This window comes from Pristis pectinata, chromosome 40 (genome assembly GCF_009764475.1).
Source record: "Pristis pectinata isolate sPriPec2 chromosome 40, sPriPec2.1.pri, whole genome shotgun sequence".
In the NCBI taxonomy this organism is placed as follows: domain Eukaryota; kingdom Metazoa; phylum Chordata; class Chondrichthyes; order Rhinopristiformes; family Pristidae; genus Pristis; species Pristis pectinata.
The window spans coordinates 2,182,804-2,203,876 of record NC_067443.1 but is presented as its reverse complement, the minus strand read 5'-3'; the positions used below and the strand labels follow the sequence as shown (position 1 = coordinate 2,203,876).

Here is a 21,073-nt window from a genome sequence, read left to right as displayed (position 1 = left end):
CCTCTCCTTATAGCTCATGCTCTCTAAACCAGGCAGCGTCCTGGTTGAACCTCTTCTGCACCCTCTCCAAAGCCTCCACATCCTTCCTGTAATGGGGGTGACCAGAACTGCACACAGTAACTCTGGTTAGGCCACATTTAGTTTTATAAAGCTGCAACGTGACTTCCCGACTCTTGAACTCAGTGCTTCGACTAATAAAGGCCAGCGTGCCGTACACCGCTTTTACCACCCAGTCAGCCTGTGCGGCCACTTTCAGGGAGGTGTGAACTTGGACCCCAAGGTCCCTGACTTTTTTTAAAGTCGGCGCAACAGACAAAATGTTGGAGGAACTCAGCTGGAGGGAGATGGACAGTCAATATTTCGGGTCGAGACCCTTCGTCTATCGGGTGGAATTGTGGCGTTAAGTTGAAACGTAAAGGTTTTGCATTAAAAGCAGTGGCCCGTACGGGGATCGAACCCGCGACCTTGGCGTTATTAGCACCACGCTCTAACCAACTGAGCTAACCGGCCCCATTAAGTGAGGTAGACTTGTCAAGTTCACAGAAGCCGCTTTTGACACCACCTTGGTTTTTCTCTCTCTCTCCACAGATGCTGCCTGACCGGCTGAGTGCTTTCAGCCATTTCTGTGTAAGTTCTGGCCACACTTCCGACAGCAGCAGAGCTCTACGGGAAGACCCACACTGCAAAGGTGACTGATCACAACAGTCTCAGCCTTTTGTTGGAATTGGATTATTGGCTTCAGGATCTGAATCCCATTCAAGAACTGTCAATGACTTCAATGCACCAGGTCCCCGATCTTTTGTTGGAATTTACAGCTGAACCATTCATCTGATCTTCACTGCTAGAACAGCTTCAAATTAAGTCCTTTGACAAGAACCCACACTGAAAGCGATCTCAAACGCCATCTATAAATTTGCCGATGACACCGCTGTTGGCAGAATCTCAGACGGTGACGAGGAGGCATACAGGAGTGAGATAGATCGGCTGGTTGAGTGGTGTCGCAACAATGACCTCGCGCTCAGCGTCAGCAAGACCAAGGAACTGATTGTGGACTTCAGAAAGGGGAAGTCGGGAGAACACACACTAGTTCCTCACTGAGGGGTCAGCTGTGGAAAGGGTGAGCAGCTTCAAGTTCCTGGGCGTCAACATCTCAGAGGATCTATCCTGGGCCCAACACACTGATGCAATCATGAAGAAGGCATGTCAGTGGCTCTACTTCTTTAGGAGTTTGAGGAGATTTTGTATGTCACCAAGACCCTTGCAAATTTCTACAGATGTACAGTGGAAAGCATTCTGACTGGTTGCATCACCGCCTCGTACAGAGGCTCCAATGCGCAGGAGGCTGCAGTGGGTTGTAGACTCAGTCAGCTCCATCACGGACACAACCCTCCCTGCCATCGAGGACATCTTCAAGAGGCGGTGCCTCAAGAAGGCACCATCCGTTATTAAGGACCCTCACCACCCGAGACGTGCCCTCTTCTCGTTACTACCATCGGGCAGGAGGTACAGGAGCCTGAAGACCCACACTCAACGATTCAGGAACAGCTTCTTCCCCTCCTCCATCAGATCTCTGAACGGTCCGTGAACCCATGGACACTCCCTCGTTATTCCTCTTTTGCATGATTTGTTTAATTTTGTAACTTATAGTAATTTTTATGTCTGTATGTCTTTATGCAAAACAACAAATTTCACAACAAGGACCCACATTGAAAACTGTGCACAAGGTTTGAGACCAATGGATTCAGAGCGAGTTGGCACATTGGATCATAAACTGCCTTGGTAATAGGAGCCAGAGGGTTTTAGAAGAGGGTTAATTTTGTGACTGGAAGCCTATGACTGGTAATTTTCAACAAGGATCAGAGTGGGGACCCTTGAGGTTTGTTCTGTAAATGAATGGTATTAAATTGGTTTATTCTTGTCACATGTACTGAGGTACAGTGAAAAACTTTGCTATGCATGCCATCCATACAGATCATTTCAAAACATAAGGAAATTGAGGTAGAACAATACACCTTATTCTGCTTTCTGTTATTGTTTCATCTTGCATACCTCAATGTGCTGTTGTAATGAATTGATCTGTACAATCAGTATGCAAGTCAAGTTTGTCACTGTACCTCGGTACAAGTGACAATAATAAACCAATGTACCAATTTGAATTTCGAATAAAGTGTTACAGTTACAGAGAAAGTGCAGTGCGGGCAGACAATAAGGTGCAAGGGCCAAGACAAGATAGATTGTGAGGTCAAGAGTCCATCTTTTGGTCAAGGGGTCCGTTCAATAGTCTTATAACAGTGGGATAGAAGCTGTCCTTGAGCCTGGTGGTACGTGCTTTCAGGCTTTTGTATCTTCTGCCCGATGGGGAGGAGGGGGGAAGAAGAGAGAATGTTCAGGGTGGGAGGGGTCTTTAATTATGCTGGATGCTTTGGATAAGATGTCTTTATTTGTCACATGTATCTCGAAACACACAGTGAAATGCATCTTTTGCGTAGATTGTTCTGGGGGCAGACTGCAAGTGTCGCCACGCTTCCGGCGCCAACGTAGCACGCCCGCAACCTCCTAACCTGTACGTTTTTGGAATGTGGGAGGAAACCGGAGCACCCGGAGGAAACCCACGCAGACACGGGGAGAACATACAAACTCCTTACAGACAGAACCATAGAACCATACGGCACAATACAGGCCCTTCGGCCCACTATGTTGTGCTGTCCTTTAAACCTCACTTAAGACTATCTAACTCCTTCCTCTCACATATCCCTCCAACTTAAATTCCTCCATATGCTTATCTAACAATCCCTTGAACTTGTCCAATGCATCAGCCTCCACCACCACCCCAGGCAGCGCATTCCATGCACCAACTACTCTCTGGGTCCCTGGACAGTGACCAGAATTGAACCGTAATGTTTGGGGTGGATGCAGTCTCTGATTATTTTGGCTGCTTTACCGAGGCAGAGGGAAGTGTAGACAGAGTCCACGGAGGGAAGGCTGGTTTCCGTGATGTGTCCACAACTCTCTGCAGTTGTGAATTTTGGAGGTATGACTAGTAAGTTTCCAGATGACACAAAACCTGGTGCTGTTGTTGATAGTGAGGGGATGAGTCTTACAGAATCAAAAAGAATGACATTGATCAGAGCGTAAGATATGCAGAATAATGACAGATAGGATGAGAGTGAGGAGGCCTAGTAAGTCATACACAATGAATGGTGGGGTCCAAGGGAGTATTGAGGTACAGGTCCATTGTCACTGCAGATGACAGCAGCAGTGGATACTGTGGTGAGGGAGACGTACAGGATCCTTGCCTTCATCAGCTGGGGCACAGAACACAAGAGCAGGGAGGTTCTCGTCCAACTTTATAAACCGTCGGTCAGCCCACAGCTGGAGCACTGGGTGCAGTTCTGGTCACCACACTACAGGAAGGAGGTGACTGCACTGGAGAGGGTGCAGAGGAGGTTCCCCGGGACGGAGCGTCTCAGTTACGATGAGAGACCGGAGAGGCTGGGTCTGTTTTTCCTGGAACAGAGGAGGTTAGGACAGATCTGATAGAGGTTTTAAAAATTTATGAGTGGCATATATGGGGTCGATGGTGAGAAACCTTTGCCTGATAGTGCTTTAGCCTAATGCATCTGTCCTTATTGAAGGGTCAGCAGTGGAAAGGGTGAGCAGCTTCAAGCTCCTGGGTGTCAACATCTCAGAGGAGCTATCCCAGGCCCAGCACAGAGTGGCAACCATGAAGGAATCATGCCAGCAGCTCGACTTTCTTAGAAGTTTCAGGAGATTGGGGATGTCATTGGAGAATCTGACAAACTTCTGCAGATGTACAGTGGGAAGCATTCTGACTGGCCGCACCCCAGCCCGGCGTGGGAACTCCCAACGCACAGGAACGCAAGAGTGGCGGGACTCAGCCAGCTCCACCGCGGGTACGGCCCCACCCCCCCCCCCCCCACCCACCCCCACCCACCCCACCGCCGAGGGACGTCTACAAGGGGCGCCGTCTGAGGAAGGCGACCTCCGTCAGCGGGGACCCCCCCCACCGTCCCTCTTCTCGACGCTGCCGTCGGGCAGGAGGTCCAGGAGCCTGAAGACCCCACACCTCAGGGTTCAACAGCAGCTTCTCCCCCACTGCCATCAGGGTCTCGAACCCACCCGAGGAACCCCGACACTGCCTCAGCCTGCTCTACCGTCCTTATTTTGTCCTGTAAGTTTTGTTAATTTAAGTTTATGTTCACTTATGTCTGTAATGCACTGTGCTGCTGCTGCAATGAAGCTAACTTTGAGGGCATTTGCACCCATTGTCATGTCAACAGTGCACTTGATCCAGTGACAACCCTCCCCCCCCCCCCATTGCACCCTCACCAGCTACCTCCCTTGTGCGCATGCGCCCAGCCTTGCCCTCGGCCCCGCCCCCTCCCCGGCAGCCGCGCTCCCGCGCCTGCGCGCCGGAGCCCGCCCGCCCGCCCCTCGCCGGACCCCGCTCCGCGCCTGCGCCGGGCTGGGGCGGAAGTGACGTCGCGGCGGGGGGGGGGCGGCTGGAGCGGCGGGAAGATGGCGGACGTGCTGGACCTTCATGAGGCGGGCGGCGAGGACTTCGCCATGGACGACGAGGGCGACGGTGAGGGAGCCCCTCCACCCCCCACCTCCCCTCCCCGCGTCTCCTCCCGGCAACCGCCCGCCTTGAGAGAGCGCCCGGGACCCGCGTCGGAGGCCCCGGGGACGGGAGGGGGGGGGACGTTACCGGGGCAACGGCGGCCGGGACCCCGCGGAGCGACGGCTTGTCCCGGGGTGACCCGTCCGTCCCCGGCCACAGCCCCTCCTCCATCCCCGGCCACAGCCCCTCCTCCATCCCCGGCCACAGCCCCTCCTCCATCCCCGGCCACAGCCCCTCCTCCATCCCCGGCCACAGCCCATCCTCCATCCCCAGCCCATCCTCCATCCCCAGCCCATCCTCCATCCCCCTCACCCCCCTCCATCCCCCTCACCCCCCCTCCATCCCCCTCACCCCCCCTCCATCCCCCTCACCCCCCTCCATCCCCCTCACCCCCCCTCCATCCCCCTCACCCCCCTCCATCCCCCTCACCCCCTCCATCCCCCTCCATCCCCCTCACCCCCCTCCATCCCCCTCACCCCCCCTCCATCCCCCTCCATCCCCCTCCATCCCCCTCACCCCCCTCCATCCCCCTCACCCCCCCTCCATCCCCCTCACCCCCCCTCCCTCCCCCTCACCCCCCTCCATCCCCCTCACCCCCCCTCCATCCCCCTCACCCCCCTCCATCCCCCTCACCCCCCTCCATCCCCCTCCATCCCCCTCCATCCCCCTCACCCCCCCTCCATCCCCCTCACCCCCCTCCATCCCCCTCACCCCCCCTCCATCCCCCTCACCCCCTCCATCCCCCTCCATCCCCCTCCATCCCCCTCACCCCCCTCCATCCCCCTCACCCCCCCTCCATCCCCCTCACCCCCCTCCATCCCCCTCACCCCCTCCATCCCCCTCACCCCCCTCCATCCCCCTCACCCCCCTCCATCCCCCTCACCCCCCTCCATCCCCCTCCATCCCCCTCCATCCCCCTCACCCCCCTCCATCCCCCTCCATCCCCCTCACCCCCCTCATCCCCCTCCACCCCCCTCACCCCCGTCACCCCACTCCATCCCCCTCACCCCCTCCATCCCCCTCACCCCACCATCCCCCTCCATCCCCCTCACCCCCCTCCATCCCCCTCACCCCCCTCCATCCCCCTCACCCCCCTCCATCCCCCTCCATCCCCCTCACCCCACTCCATCCCCCTCCATCCCCCTCACCCCACTCCATCCCCCTCCACCCCCGTCACCCCCCTCCACCCCCCTCATCCCCCTCATCCCCCTCCACCCCCCTCACCCCCGTCACCCCACTCCATCCCCCTCACCCCCTCCATCCCCCTCACCCCCCTCCATCCCCCTCACCCCCCTCCATCCCCCTCACCCCCCTCCATCCCCCTCCATCCCCCTCACCCCCCTCCATCCCCCTCCATCCCCCTCCATCCCCCTCCATCCCCCTCACCCCCCCCTCCATCCCCCTCACCCCCCCTCCATCCCCCTCACCCCCCCTCCATCCCCCTCACCCCCCTCATCCCCATCCCCCTCACTCCCCTCCATCCCTCTCACCCTTCACCCCCTCATCCCCCTCCATCCCCCTCACTCCTCACCCCTCACCCCCCTCCATCCCCCTCACCCCTCAATCCCTCTCACCCTTCACCCCCTCACCCCCCTCCATCCCTCACCCCCCTCCATCCCTCACCCCCCTCCATCCCTCTCACCCTTCACCCCCTCACCCCCCCTCCATCCCTCTCACCCTTCACCCCCTCATCCTCAATCCCCCTCACCCCCCTCCATCCCTCTCACCCTTCATCCCCTCACCCCCCTCCATCCCTCTCACCCTTCACCCCCTCACCCCCCTCCATCCCCCTCACTCACTTGCTCCCTCCTCCACTCCTCCCCTTCACCCCTCACCCTCACCCACCCACTCCCATGCCTCCCCGTCTCCCTTCCATCCCCCTCACCCCCTTCCACCCCACTCACTCGCCTTCCCACCCACCCCCCTCATCCCCTTCCCCCCACAGCTCTCCCTTCTCTCCCCCTCACCCACCCCCCTCTGCCCCCGGCAACCCGCTCACCCTCCCCCTTCTCCCCCCTCCACTGCCCCCTCCCCACACACACTGCATCCCGCCTCCTCCACCATCTCCCTCTCCCCCACCTCCCCACACAGCCCCATCCATCACCCTGTCCCCCCTTGACCACCTCCTCCCCCTCCAGTGCCCCACCTCCCCACCATCTTACCCACCAGGACTGGCATACTGGTAGGCACAGACATGGTAGGCTGAAGGCTCTGTTCCTGTGCCGTGCTGTTCTATGTTCATTTCTTTTTTAAAAGTTGCATAGAACACAGAACAGGACAGCACAGGAACAGGCCCTTCGGCCCACAATGTCTGCACCAAATACAATGTCAAATTAACCTAAGTCTGTGCCTGCACATGGGTCCATATCCCTCCACTCCCTGTATATTCATGTCTATCTAACAGCCTGTTAAACACCCCTATATATCTACTTCCACCACCCCTGGCAGCCTGTTCCAGGCACCCATCACTCTTGGTAAACTCGCCCCACATATCGCCTTTAAACTTTCCCCCTTGCACGTCCTCCAGTATTTGACATTTCTACCCTGGGGACAAAAATCCCGCCTGGGCAAACTTGGGTCGTCTTCTCTGAATCGTCAGAGGCTGAGGGACGACCTGATTGTCTGACTGCCCACTGACCCATTCCCTGTGCATACTCAAAGGTGCTTGTGTTTTCCTGCAGAAAGTATCCACAAATTGAAAGAGAAGGCAAAGAAGAGGAAGGGTCGAGGTTTTGGATCTGGTGAGTGGTGTCTTCCTCCTGTTCTGTGTTGGTTGTGCGACGGTCCGAGCAGGGATGGTTTTTAAGTCATTCACAGCTGCTGGGAAGATTGGATACTAACTGCCATTGAGTCATAGATAAGATAGCTTTATTAGTCACATGTACATCGAAACACACAGTGAAATGCATCTTTTTGTGTAGAGTGTTCTGGGGGCAGCCCGCAAGTGTCGCCATGCTTCCAGCGCCAACATAGCACGCCCACAACTTCCTAACCTGTACGTCTTTGGAATGTGGGAGGAAACTGGGGCACCTGGAGGAAACCCACGCAGACACGGAGAGAGTGTGCAAACTCCTTACAGACAGTGGCCGGATTTGAGCCCAGGTCGCTGGCGCTGTAATAGTGTTATGCTAGCTGCTACACTAATGTGCCTGCATCGAGTAAAAGGCAATTTGGCCACTGAGTGTGTGCCAACCCTCAAGCACCCACGAGGCTCCTTACATTCTTGTCACATGTCCCAGATTCTACCCCCTCACCCACACACTAGGAGGCAGTTCACAGCGGCCGATTAACCCACCAACCCCGCACGTCGTTGGGATGTCGAGGTCAGGATCGAACCTGGGTCTCTGGAGCTGTGTGGCAGTGACTTTACTCGCTGTGCCACCGTGCCAGTGACTACCTACTCATAACAAGGCTGGGCTGCGCCTCCTTGACCACTGCAATCCGTGTGGTAAAGTCTCTTCCCCTGGTTCTTTTAGGAAGGGAGTCCCAATGAAGGAATGGCCAATATGCTTCCGAGTTCGGCTGCTTTCCCGAGGTGCAGGAAGTGTAGACAGAATCCATGGAGGGGAGGCTGGTTTCCGTGATGTGCGGAGCCGTGTCTCTTGTGGTCCTGGGCAAGGCAAAGCAATTGCCGTACCAAGCCGTGACACATCCGGATAGGATGCTTTCTGCGGTGCATCTGTAAAATATTGCTGAGGGTCAACAGGGAAACGCTGAATTTCTTTAGCCTCCTCAGAGAGTAGAAGCACTGGTGAGGCATTCACGTGGTTGGACTAGGACAGGCTGTCGGTGATGATCACTCCCAGGAACTTGAAGCTCTCACCATTGATGTAGACAGGAGTATGTGCACCCCCCACCCCTTCCTGAAGTCAATGACCAGTTCTTTTGTTCTGCTGACATTGAGGGAAAGGTTGTTGTCGTGACACCATGTCACTGGGCTCTCTTTCTCCTTCCTGACACTTGGACAGGTCCATGGATAGAAAAGGTTTAGAGGGATACGGGCCAAATGGGGGCACATGGGATGGATGGGAATCTTGGTCGGCATGGACCAGTTGGGCCGAAGGGCCTGTTTCCCTGCTGTATGTTTCTATGACATACATTAAGTCATGGCTAATCTGATCTTGGACTTGGCTCCACTGTCCTGCGCGTAGCTCAGAATCTTTGACTCCCCTGTGGTTCAAGAGTCTGGCCGTCTCTGACATACATCTGCTCAAGGCGGAGACACAGATGCTGGAGGTCTGGAGCAACGCACAAAGCAGCTGGAGGAACTCTGCAGGTCAGGCGGCACCTGCGGAGGGAAACGGACAGTCGACGTTGCATTCGTCAGGTCTCGACCCGAAACGTTGACCGTCCATTTCCCTCCACAGATACTGCCTGGCCTGCTGAGTTCCTCCAGCTGCTTGGTGTGCTGATGCATGTATTCAACACCTCCACAACTCTGAGGTTCAGAGACCTGCGAGAGAAGAGATTTAACCTCATCGCCATCTTAAGTGGATGACCCTGTATTCGAAAGCTGCAGCCCTTGCTTCTGGCTTTTCCTCTGTGTTAACCCCGTCAAGGCCTCCTCAGTATCTTGTATACATTAACAGGGTGAATTATCATTCTTTTAAAGTCTAGCGGGTATAAGCCCAACTTCCTCAACCTTTCCTCTTAAAACAACCTTGAGAACCTTCTCTAATGCATCTATATTCCTCCTTGGGTAAGGAGACGGCAGATGCTGGGCTCGAGCTAAATTTAATAGAAACACAGAAAACCTTCAGCACAATTCAGGCCCTTCGGCCCACAGCTGTGCCAAACATGTCCCTCCCTTAGAAATGACCAGGCTTACCCACAGCCCTCTATTTTTCTCAGCTCCATGTACCTATCCAAAAGTCTCTTAAAAGACCCAATCATATCTGCCTCCACCACCAGTAGCCTGCTAGAAGAACTCAGCAGGTCGAGCAGCATCTGTGGAGGTAAAAGGATTCGGCAGAAGAATGATGCGGGGTCTCGAACTGAAACATCAACCGTCCCTCTGCCTCCACAGATGCTGCTCGACCTGCCAAGTTCTTCCAGCAGATCATTTTTAAACTAAAATTGTGTGTAGTACTCCGTGTATAGTTTTATCAGTGCCCCACAGAATTGTAGCAAGACTCCATGTCCTCGCGATAGAGGGTCTATATTTATTTGTCTTGCTGACCACTGGCTGTATGTGCATGTTAACTTTATGCTCCAAGTACAAGTCCCTCTGAACAGCAGCTCTCTGCAATCTTCCTGCATTTGAACTACATTCTGCTTTACTAGCTAGCAAAGAGGAAATCCTCACATTTCCACACGTTGTACAGTCAATCTCCTGTTATCAGCTATTGGATAAATGGGAAATCTCATTGGGTGATAGAGTCATAGAGCAATACAGGACGGATACAGGCCCTTCGGCCCGACCAGTCCGTATCGACCATGTTGTCCCCGCTCCTGCTTTCTTCTTCCCCCTCCGCAGCCTTTCTCCCATCTGTGTACGCCGCTCCCAATCCTCTCCCCCTGACCTTCTCCCAGGCTCTTTCCTCGTGCGATCCCTCTCCTCCCACTCCCCCGGCCCTCCTCCCACTCCCCAACCTCAAACCCCTCCTCCCATATCAGTGGTGTGTGTCTGGCAGGCACGGTAGTGCAGCGGTTAGCGTGACGCTATTACAGCGCCAGCGACCCGGGTTCAATTCCAGCCGCTGTCTGTGAGGAGTTTGTACATTCTCCCCGTGTGTCTGCGTGGGTTTCCTCCGGGTGCTCCGGTTTCCTCCCACATTCCAAAGACGTACGGGTTAGGAAGTTGTGGGCGTGCTATGTTGGCGCCGGAAGTGTGGCGACACTTGTGGGCTGCCCCCAGAACACTCTACGCAAAAGATGCACCTCACTGTGTGTTTCGATGTACACGTGACTAATAAAGAAATCCTATCTGCTTCAGTTGCTTGTTATTCTTTCTACTGATGCCGAAGTTTGTGGATGTGTGCACGTTTGTGCAGCTGAGGTCTTTGTGTGCGTCCCTCCGGTCAGTTCGCCGATCCGGCGGGCGTTTGGGTGGGATCCTCCTGTGCTTCCATTAACCAAGTGACTCCTTTGGTGCAGAGGAAGGCGCCCGCTCCAGGCTGCGCGAGGACTACGATTCCGTGGAGCAGGACGGCGATGAGCCGGGCCCCCAGCGCTGTGAGTACAGAGACCCGATTCGGCGTGGGAGCAGGTGGGTTGCTCTGCTGAGCTGGTTAGCAGAGAGGCTGCATGGGGATCAGAATCCCCGTCAGTGGGAAGGGAGCCCGACCTGCATCAACTTGGTCCCGACGACAAATCTGTCCTGGAACCTAAGCTCCCAGCCAGTGGGATGTCAGCCCAGCTAGGGAGAGAGACCTCTGGGTTGTCTCCTGTTTAATCCCGCCCCACCCCCAGTCTGTCACATTGGCTCATCGATACACCTCCAAGACAGTTGCCCAACAGGCCTTTCCCCTTGGGACTGGCCGCAGAGGGACTGGCCGCAGAGGGACAGGGCTGAGGCCAGCAGTGTGAATGGAACAACACACAAGTCTTTAGACTCAGTAGGTCAGGCAGCATCTACGGAGGGAAACAAACAGTCGACGTTTCGGGCCGAGATCCTTCATCAGGACTGGAAAGGAAGAGGGCAGAAGCCAGAATAAGAAGGTGTGGGGAGAGGGAGGAGCACACGCAGGCAGGTGAGAGGAGAGTTGGTATTGGTTTATTATTGTCACTTGTACTGAGGTACAGTGAAAAACTTGTCTTGCATACCGATCGTACAGATCAATTCATTACACGGTGCAGTTACATTGAGTTAGTACAGGGTGCATTGAGGTAGTACAGGTAAAAACAATAACAGTACAGAGTAAAGTGTCACAGCTACAGAGAAAGTGCAGTGCAATAAGGTGCAAGGTCACAACGAGGTAGATCGTGAGGTCAGAGTCCATCTCATTCGTATAAGGGAACCGTTCAATAGTCTTATCACCGTGGGGTAAAAGCTGTTCTTAAGCCTGGTGGTACGTGTCCTCAGGCTCCTGTATCTTCTACCTGATGGAAGAGGAGAGAAGAGAGAATGTCCTGGGTGGGTGGGGTCTTTGGTTATGCTGGCTGCTTCACCAAGACAACGAGAGGAGAGGCGAGTCCAGGTGAAGGGGGGGAAGGTAGAGGGGAGGGGGGCGAAGATGTGTGGATGGAAAGTTTTAGGAGGAACTGGACAGGCTTGGGTTTGTGTCCAGTGGCACAGAGGGAGGGACCCAATGGAGGGATGCAAAATGAGGAGGGGGATATGTAAAAGTTGACCTGCGCTCTGTAATAAATCGACAACTGCAGAACCAAAGAACTTACGATTAATGCTTTATTATCTTTAACGCTAGCGGGAGTGAGAGATACCGAGAGAGTAAACAATGTAACCCGAGCTCTGTATTAGATTCAAAGATTCAATGCCATTGTCCTTCTTTTATACTTAAAACAAAGAAGCCTACATGCTAAGTTTCACACACCAAGCTATTCTAACGATTTACTTTTAATTAGAATGATTCTTTGCCTCGTTATCCGTTATTTTTCCTTATCTTTAAGCACCCTGTAACTCAGCAGCAGTTCATCATGTTACAATCTGAAGTCACAGACTGCTCCAAGGATAACCGCTTATCACAAAGGCAGGAAATTCCTTTAATTAACTACTTTGATTTACACAAGACACCTGGACATCATGCATCTCAACTATAGTTAGGCCATGACAAGCTGAACAACATTAACCCTTACGTTCCCAGTTACTGAACAGGTTAGGACTTTATTCCTTGGAGCGCAGAAGAATGAGGGGAGATTTGATAGAGGTTTACAAAATTATGAGGGGTATAGTCAAAGTAAATGCGAGTAGGCTCTTTCCACCTAGATTAGGAGAGAGAAGTACGAGAGGACATGGCTTTAGGGTGAAAGGGGAAAGGTTTAGGGGGAACTTCTTCACTCAGAGAGTGGTGGGAGTGTAGAACGAGCTGCCATCTGATGTAAATGTGGGCTCACTCTTAAGTTTTAAGAATAAATTGGATAGATACATGGACGGGAGAGATCTGGAGGGTCATGGACCAGGTGCAGGTCAATGGGACTAGCAGAATAAAGTTTTGGCACAGACTAGAAGGGCCAAATGGCCTGTTTTCTGTGCTGTAGTGTTCTGTGGTTCTATGGTTTTACAGATTAAACATGGTGGATAGCAGGAAACATTTCCCCGTGGCAGAGATGTCCACGTCCAGAGGATGTTGGTTTAGTCGTAGTTATACAGCATGTAAACGGGCCCTTGGACCCAACGAGTCCGTGCTAACCCAGTTGCCTACCTGAGCTTGTCCCATTTACCTGTGCTTGGCCCATAGCTGTAGACCATGTACCTGTCCAAATGTCTTTTAAGTGATTCTAATGTACCTTCCTCAACCACTTCCCCTGGCAGCTCGTTCCATATCTGCGTGGAAAACCTGTTCCCTTTAAACCTTTCCCCTCTCGCCTTAAACCTCTGGGAACAAGGCTGTGACCACCCACCTTATCCATAATTTTATAAACCCCTCTAAGGACACCCCTCAGCCTCCTTCGCTCCAGGGGTAAAAAAAGCCCCAGCCTGTCCAGTCTCTCTCTAAGCCCTCCTTAAGCTTGTTATGGAGCGAGCTGCCAGAGGAAGTGGGTGAGGTAGGTACATTAACAACATTTAAAAGATATGTGGATAGGAAAGGTTTAGAGGGATCTGAGACTAGCTCAAGTAGACGACTTGGTCGGCATGGATGAGTTGGGCTGAGTGGTCTGCTTCTGTGCTGTATAACTGTAGTGGCTACACAGGTAGGGTGGTTAAGAAGGCTTATGGAATGCTTGCATTTATTAATCGGGTTATTGAGTATAGGAGCCAAGATGCATCTTTATAGAACTCTGGTTAGGCCGCATTTAGAGGATTGCGTGCAGTTCTGGTCACCTCACTATAGGAAGGTTGTCGAGGCTTTAGAGAGGGTGCAGAGGAGGTTTACTAGGATGCTGCCTGGATTTGAGGGCATGTGCTATCAGGAGAGGCTGGACAAACTTGGGCTCTTTTCTCTGGAGCAGTGGAGGCTGAGGGGTGATCTGTTGGAAGTGTATAAAATTATGAGGGGTGGACAAGCAATATCTTTTTCCCATTATTGAGCGATCCAGTACCAGAGGGCATGCATTTAAGGCGAGAGGGGGTAGGTTCAGAACAGATGTGAGGGATCCATTTTTTTTACTGGGGGTGGTGGATACCTAGAATGTGTTGCCTGATAGGGTGGTGAAGACAAATTCATTGGGAAGCTTTTAAGAGAGGCTTGGATGGGCACATGAATGAGAGTAAAATGGAGGGATGTGGGCATTCTGTGGGTAGGAGGGATTAGCTATGTTGGCACAACATTGTGGGCCGAAGGGCCTGTTCTGTGCTGTACTGTTCTATATGATCAGTCCTGGCAACATCCTTGTGAAAGGATGAGGAGTGAGAGGTTTGGGAGGGATCTGAGGAAGAATTTTTTCCCCTGGGGGGTGGGGGGGGGGAATGGGGGAGGGAGGTAGAGGTAGAGACTCTTACAGCATCAAAGAAGTATCTCGCCGAGCACTTGAATGACCCAGGCAGAGAAGGGTAGGGACCAAGCGCTGGGAAATTGTGCAGTTGTACAAGACATTGGTGAGGCCGCACTTGGAATATTGTGTTCAGGTCTGGTCACCCTGCTGTAGGAACGATGCCTCTAAGCTGGAAAAAATGCGGAGGAGATTTACGAGGACGTTGCCGGGACTCGAGGGACTGAGTTACGGAGAGAGGTTGGGATATTTTCATTGGAGAGTAGGAGAATGAGGAGTGATTTCACAGAGGTGTATAAAATCGCGAGGGGCATCGATAGGGTGAATACACACAAGTCTTTTTCCCAGGGGTGGGGAATCAAGAACTAGAGGGCACAGGTTTCAGCTGAGAGGGGGAGAGGTTTAATAGGAACCTGAGGGGCAACTTCTTCACCCAGAGGGTGGTCTATATGTGGAACAAGCTGCCAGAGGAAGTGGGTGAGGCAGGAACATTAACAACATTTAAAAGACACTCGGACAGGTCCATGGATGGGAAAGGTTCAGAGGGACATGAGCCAAGTGCGGGCAAATGGGATGGAAATCTTGGTCGGCACGGACCAGTTAGGCCGAAGGGCCTGTCTCTGTGCTGTGTGACTATGACTTTAAATGAGATTGGCACCAGAGGGTCGGCAGGGACATAGTGGGCCGAAGGGCCTGTAGGGTGCTTCAGGCCTGATGTGTGAGTGGGGCAGAGGGCCAGGGTTCTGGTGGGAGAGGGGCTGACGACCTCTCCCTCCCCCTGTTATCCCGATTTTAAGATCCCACTCCTGCCTGCTGCAAAATTACACAGTGCCAGAGATTGATTCAGTAAAACGTGTTTATTAGCAGTATACTGCCAGGGAGAACACTCGTTGAGAGTCATTACCCGAGGTCTCCACAGTACAAAGGAGCAGACAGTAATTTATACAGACATTGTCACGCACACTTAATGAATGTGGCTCCATGGGTTTCGGCCAGGCTCCTGACATCCAAAGACAGACATTGCACTTATTGTTCAGTATAATTGATTTACAATCAAGGGATTCAAAGACAGGTATCACCCTCATTGTTTAGGACAAACTTCCCACTTACTGTTTAATACACAACCATCATCCTTATTGTTTAGTATAATTGGCTTGCAATCAAGTTCCGGACACAGGAATTACCACCTAGTCCTGAGGAACTGGCCAGGCACCCACAGCAGTGGGGAATGGGGGTAAAGAGTGGGAACTACAAGGCCAGAGGTGGAATCCATCCCATCGGTTCACTCAGGAGAGTGTCAGTGACACAGCGGGTAGAGCCGCTGCCTTGCAGCTCCAGAGCCCCGGGTTTGATCCCAACCTCCAGTGCTCTGTGTGTGTGGAGTTTGCATGTTCTCCCCGTGACCAGATTCTAACCTTCACCCACGAACTCGGGGGGGCGATTCACAGCGGCTGATTAACCCACCTACCCCGCGCGTCGTTGGGACGCGGGAGGGAAACCGGAGCACTTGTAGATCGTGAAGCTGAGCTCTGACAAGGGAGGGGTTTGGAAGTACAGTTCCCCGATCCCTCTCCCACTGACGGAGGGGTGGAGCCCGGCTCGTGGGTAGAGTTACAGATTCCTCTGCTCATCAGCCTCTGCTGAGACTGGGGGAGGTCACAGCATGGGCAGGGTTTAAATAAAAGACTTTATTTACCTAGTCCTGAGCCAGGGTTTGCTTCTGTGGTATTTTTTAATCAGTTATATGTACAGTCATAATTCCTTAACCCTTTACTTCCTCAACAACTCTCTCCCCCCCCACCCCCACCCTCGCAGCGGTTGAAGGTTGGATCCTGTTTGTAACTGGCGTCCACGAGGAGGCAACAGAGGAAGACATCCACGACAAGTTTGCGGAATATGGCGAGATCAAGAACCTGCACCTGAACCTGGACCGGCGCACAGGCTACCTGAAGGTGATGGGCGCGTGGGGGTCTCGGCCTGCAGCGCGGGGGGGGGGGTGCGGCTTCAGGGAGAGACGTGCAGGCGGGAGGTGTGGAAATAGGTTGGGGAGGTGTGGAGTGCACCAGTGAGGACACCGAGGGTAGGAGTAGACAGAATCAGATTTACTATCACTGACGTTTGACATGAAATGTGTTGCTTTGCGGCAGCAGTACGGTGCAAGATATAAAATTACTATAAATTATAAAAATAAAAGAGGAATAACAAGGTAGGGTTCACGGACCGTTCAGGAATCTGATGGCGGAGGGGAAGAAGCTGTTCCTGAATCGTTGAGTGTGGGTCTTCAGGCTCCTGTACCTCCTGCCCTATGGTAGTAACGAGAAGGGGGCATGTCCCGGGTGGTGAGAGTCCTCAGTGACGGATGCCGCCTTCTTGAGGCGCCGCCTCTTGAAGATGTCCTCGATGGCAAGGAGGGTTGTGCCCGTGATGGAGCTGGCTGAGTCTACAACCCTCTGCAGCCTCTCGCGATCCTGTGCATTGGAGCCTCCGTACCAGGCGGTGATGCAACCAGTCAGGACGCTCTCCACCGCACATCTGTAGAAATTTGCGAAGGTCTTGGTGACATACCGAATGTCCTCAAACTCCTAATGAAATAGAGCCGCTGGGATGCCTTCTTTGTGATTGCATCAGTGTGTTGGGCCCGGGATAGATCCTCTGAGATGTTGGCGCCCAGGAACTTGAAGCTGCTCACCCTTTCCGCCGCTGACCCCTCAGTGAGGGCTGGTGTGTGTTGCTGAAGTCCACAATCAGTTCCTTGGTCTCGCTGACGTTGAGTGCAAGGTCGTTGTTGTGACACCACTCTGCTGAGCTGTCTCACTCCTGTATCCCTCATCGCCGCTGAGATTCTACCACAGAATCTTAGAGAGGGAGGGTGGGGGAGGTGACGGTAGGGGCAGGGGTGGGTCTTGGGGCGGCGGATGCGGGAAGGAGGCTGGGATGATGGGGAGGGGAGGTGGGGGTGGGGGGAGGGAGTGGAGTGCGGGTTGTGGCCAGGAGGCGCAAGGTAGGGTTGGGAGATCCGGCCACTGTTGGGTGGGATGAGTTGGGGGGGGGGGGGTGCCTGATGAGGAGGGGGGGTTGGCGGGAGGGGTGGAGCAGAGGGCGAAGGGTGAACGGCGGGTTGGTTGAGGTGGGAGGGGCAAGGTTGGGATGAGGTGTGGATCGCTTGGGGGGGGGGGTAATGGGTGGAGTGAGGTGGGGTAGGGGAGTGGGAGAATCGAGGGGGAGTGGAGGTGGTGCCGTGGCCCTGAACCTTGCCTCTCCGCACCCCCAGGGTTACGCTCTGGTGGAATACGAGACGTACAAGGAGGCGCAGGCAGCAATGGAGGGGCTGAATGGTTCCGAGCTGGCGGGACAGCCCATCAGTGTGGACTGGGGCTTCGTCCGGGGGCCCCCCCGCAGCAAGAGACGGTGAGGCTGGGTCGCGTCCGGTCTGGAGGGGTGGGGGTGGCACTGACCCCGGCATTTGGGTGGGTGGTGGGGTGAGGGGGGGGAGGCGGGGGGTGGGGTGGGGGGGGGAAGGATACAGGGCCAGCATCCGAGGAGATATTCTCCTTCATCCCTCCCCTGTCCCCCTCTGACTCCTGATTCCCGCACTGACCCCCGCCCCTTTCTACTCTTGACCTCTGACCCCCCCACCGCCTGCCCCGTCCCCCTCTGACCCCCGCCTGCCCCGTCCCCCTCTGACGCCCCGACCCCTGCCTGCCCTGTCCCCCTTGGACCCACCACCCCCCTCCCCCCTCTCTGATCATTCCCACTCCCCAACAAGGGAACATCCATCACCCCTCTCTTTCCCACTCTCTGCAGGAGTGGCCGCAGGAGAAGCCGGACTCCGGATCGGAAGCGCCACTGACCCGCACCACACCGGAAACCGACGGGAAGAAGCTGCCGGGACAGATCTGGGGCCGGAGAGACGCCCGTGATTTGTTTTGTCCCGGCTGAGTTGTAGTTTGACCTTGGTTGGGGTGGGCGGGGTGGGGGTGCTTGCGATGAGGGTGCAGGATCAGTGTATGCAAACCACACTGTGGTTTCTCAGAAATAAAGTCTTTTATTTAAACCTTGCCCATGCTGTGACCTGCTCCAGTCTCACTGCAGGCTGAGGAGCAGAGGAGTCTGTAACTCTACCCACGAGCCTGGCTCCACCCCTCCGTCAGTGGGAGAGGGATCGGGGAACTGTACTTCCAAACCCCTCCCTTGTCAGAGCTCAGCTTCACGATCTACAAGTGCTCCGGTTTCCCTCCCGCGTCCCAACGACACGTGGGGTGGGTGGGTTAATCGGCCGCTGTGAATCGCCCCCCCACCCCGAGTTTGTGGGTGAGGGGTAGAATCTGGTCAAGGGGAGAACATGCAAACTACACACACGCACGCACACTCACACACACACACACACACACACACACACACGGTTTCCTTGCTGCCCAATCTACTGAGTTCCTCCAGCAGATCTTTCATTGCTCCAGGTTCAAGCATCTGCAGTCTCTGGTGTCTCCAAAAGATTAACGAGGATGGTTACCGGGGACTGGAGGGCTCGAGTTATAAGGAGAGGCTGGGACTATTTTCCCGGAGGCTGAGGGGTGACTTTATGAAGGTTTCTAAGATAAGATCTGGATTAGTCACATGTACATCGAAACACACAGTGAAATACATTTTTTGCATAGTGATTTTGGGGGGCAGCCCGCAAGTGTCGCCACGCTTCCGGCGCCAACATAGCACGCCCGCAACTTCCTAACCTGTACGTCTTTGGAATGTGGGAGGAAACCGGAGCACCCGGAGGAAACCCACGCAGACACGGGGAGAACGTACAAACTCCTTACGGACAGTGGCCGGATTTGAACCTGGGTCGCTGGCGCTGTAATAGCATTGTGCTAACCGCTATGCTACCATGAAGGTGTAGACAAGGTGGACGGTCACAATCTTTTCCCCAGGGGGAGGGGGGAATCTAAAACGAGAGGGCACAGGTTTAAGGTGAGGGGGAGAGATTTAAAGGGGACCTGAGGGGCAACTTTTTCACCCAGAGGGTGGTCAGTATGTGGAACGAGCTGCCAGAGGAAGTGGGTGAGGCAGGTACAGTTACAACATTTAAAAGACACTCGGACGAGTACACGGATAGGAAAGGTTTAGAGGGATACGGGCCAAACGCGGGCAAATGGGACTGGCTCACGTAGACACCTTGGTCGGCACGGATCAGTTTGTTTCCGCACTTCATGGCACAGAAACAATTTTTGCCCACCTACATCAATCTCATTTGCCTGCATTAGGGACTGTCCCCTTCAATTGTCTTACTTGTTTAAGTGTCTGTCTAAACGCCTCTTAAACGTACTGACTGTATCTGACTGCAACACCACCCCCACCATCACCTTCATCGGCCTGTCTCTGTACTGTATAACTATAAGCCAGTTCAAAGCTCTTTGAGTATTGGTATTGGTTTATTATTGTCACTTGTACCGAGGTACAGTGAAAAACTTGTCTTACATACCGATCGTACAGGTCACTTCATTACACAGTGCAGTTACATTTGGTTAGTACAGAGTGCATTGAGGTAGTACAGGTAAAAACAATAACAGTATTGTTTTTACCTGTACTACCTCAACAGTAAAGTGTCACAGCTACAGAGAAAGTGCAGTGCAATAAGGTGCAAGGTCACACCGAGGTAGATCGTGAGGTCAGAGTCCATCTCATCGTATAAGGGAACCGTTCAGTTGCCTTATCACAGTGGGGTAGAAGCTGTCAAGTCTGGTGGTACGTGCCCTCAGGCTCCTGTATCTTCTACCTGATGGGAGAGGGGAGAAGAGAGATTGACACGGGTGGGTGGGGTCTTTGATTATGCTGCCTGCTTCACCAAGGCAGCGAGAGGTAGAGACAGAGTCCAAGGAGGGGAGGCTGGTTTCCGTGAAGCGCTGGGCTGTGTCCACAATCTTACACCTCTGTACTTTCCTGAGCCTTATTGCCCCATTTGACCATCTGCATCAAAGAGGGTAATTCCACTGTCCTATCCAAGTAAACCATCACACAACCCCCATCAGCCTAGAATGTCATGTTCCAGCTGTACAAGACATCGGTAAGGCCACCCCTGGAGTACTGCGTACAGTTCTGGTCACCCAGCTATAGGAAGGGTGCCAGTAAACTGGCAAGGGTACAGAAAGGATTCACGGGGATGTTACCGGGACTGGAGGACCTGGCTTATGAGGACAGGCTGGGGCTTTTTTTCCTCTGGAGCGATGGAGACTTTATAGAGATTTATAAAATCACGAGGGGGCATAGACAAGGTGAAAAACCAAAGTCTTTTCCCCAGGATCGAGGAGTCCAAGCCTTAAGAGGGCTGAGATTTAAAGGGAGAGGGGTAAGATTAAAAAGGGAGCTGAAGGACATCTTTTTCACTCAGAAGGTGGTGAGTATGTGAAATGAGCTGCCGGAGGAAGGGGCAGAGGCGGGTACAACAACATTTAAAAGGCATTTGGACAGTTACGTCGATAGGAAAAGTGCGGCTAGATTTTTACACAGCAGGGGAATTAAGGGTTATGGGGGAAAGGCAGGTAGGTGGATCTGAGTCCACGGCCAGATCAGCCACGATCTTACTGAATGGCGGAGCAGGCTCGACGGGCCAGATGGCCGACTCCTATTTCTTATGTTCTTATGAAAAGGTTTAGAGCGATATGGGCCAAACGCAGGCAATGAGGCTAGCTCAGGTAGGCAACTTGGTCGGCATGGACAGGTTGGGCCTCTGTGACTTCAGTATGAATATACATCGCCCGCTCGATTTTAAGCAGGCTTCCAATATAAATCAGCAATGGCGATCACTGACATTTCTCACAAGATTTAAGTTCACGACTTCCAACACATTGCGAGGCTTAAATCATGTATCGCAGAAAAATTAAAACCAGAATG

The 21,073-nt window shown here is 53.8% G+C and overlaps 1 protein-coding gene and 1 non-coding gene across 3 annotated transcripts in view; one reads left to right on the top strand and one right to left on the bottom strand.

Moving 5' to 3' along the window:
• rbm8a (RNA binding motif protein 8A) overlaps window positions 1-18,250 on the top strand; it is a 22,530-nt gene extending 4,280 nt beyond the window's left edge. The window contains exons 1-6 of one of the 2 annotated variants that reach the window (XM_052045930.1): window positions 4,476-4,606; window positions 7,324-7,383; window positions 10,739-10,816; window positions 16,007-16,143; window positions 17,463-17,599; window positions 17,996-18,250. In XM_052045930.1, coding sequence (XP_051901890.1) covers window positions 4,540-4,606; window positions 7,324-7,383; window positions 10,739-10,816; window positions 16,007-16,143; window positions 17,463-17,599; window positions 17,996-18,041 — 525 coding nt within the window. In that variant the 5' untranslated portion in view covers window positions 4,476-4,539 and the 3' untranslated portion in view covers window positions 18,042-18,250. Of the gene's footprint in view, window positions 1-4,475; window positions 4,607-7,323; window positions 7,384-10,738; window positions 10,817-16,006; window positions 16,144-17,462; window positions 17,600-17,995 lie in introns of those variants that run through there. The other variant, XM_052045931.1, reaches the window with a different exon arrangement.
• On the bottom strand, window positions 437-510 carry trnai-aau (transfer RNA isoleucine (anticodon AAU)). The gene has a single exon. It is a non-coding gene; the product is annotated as a tRNA-Ile (tRNA).
• Window positions 18,251-21,073: the final 2,823 nt, after the last annotated feature.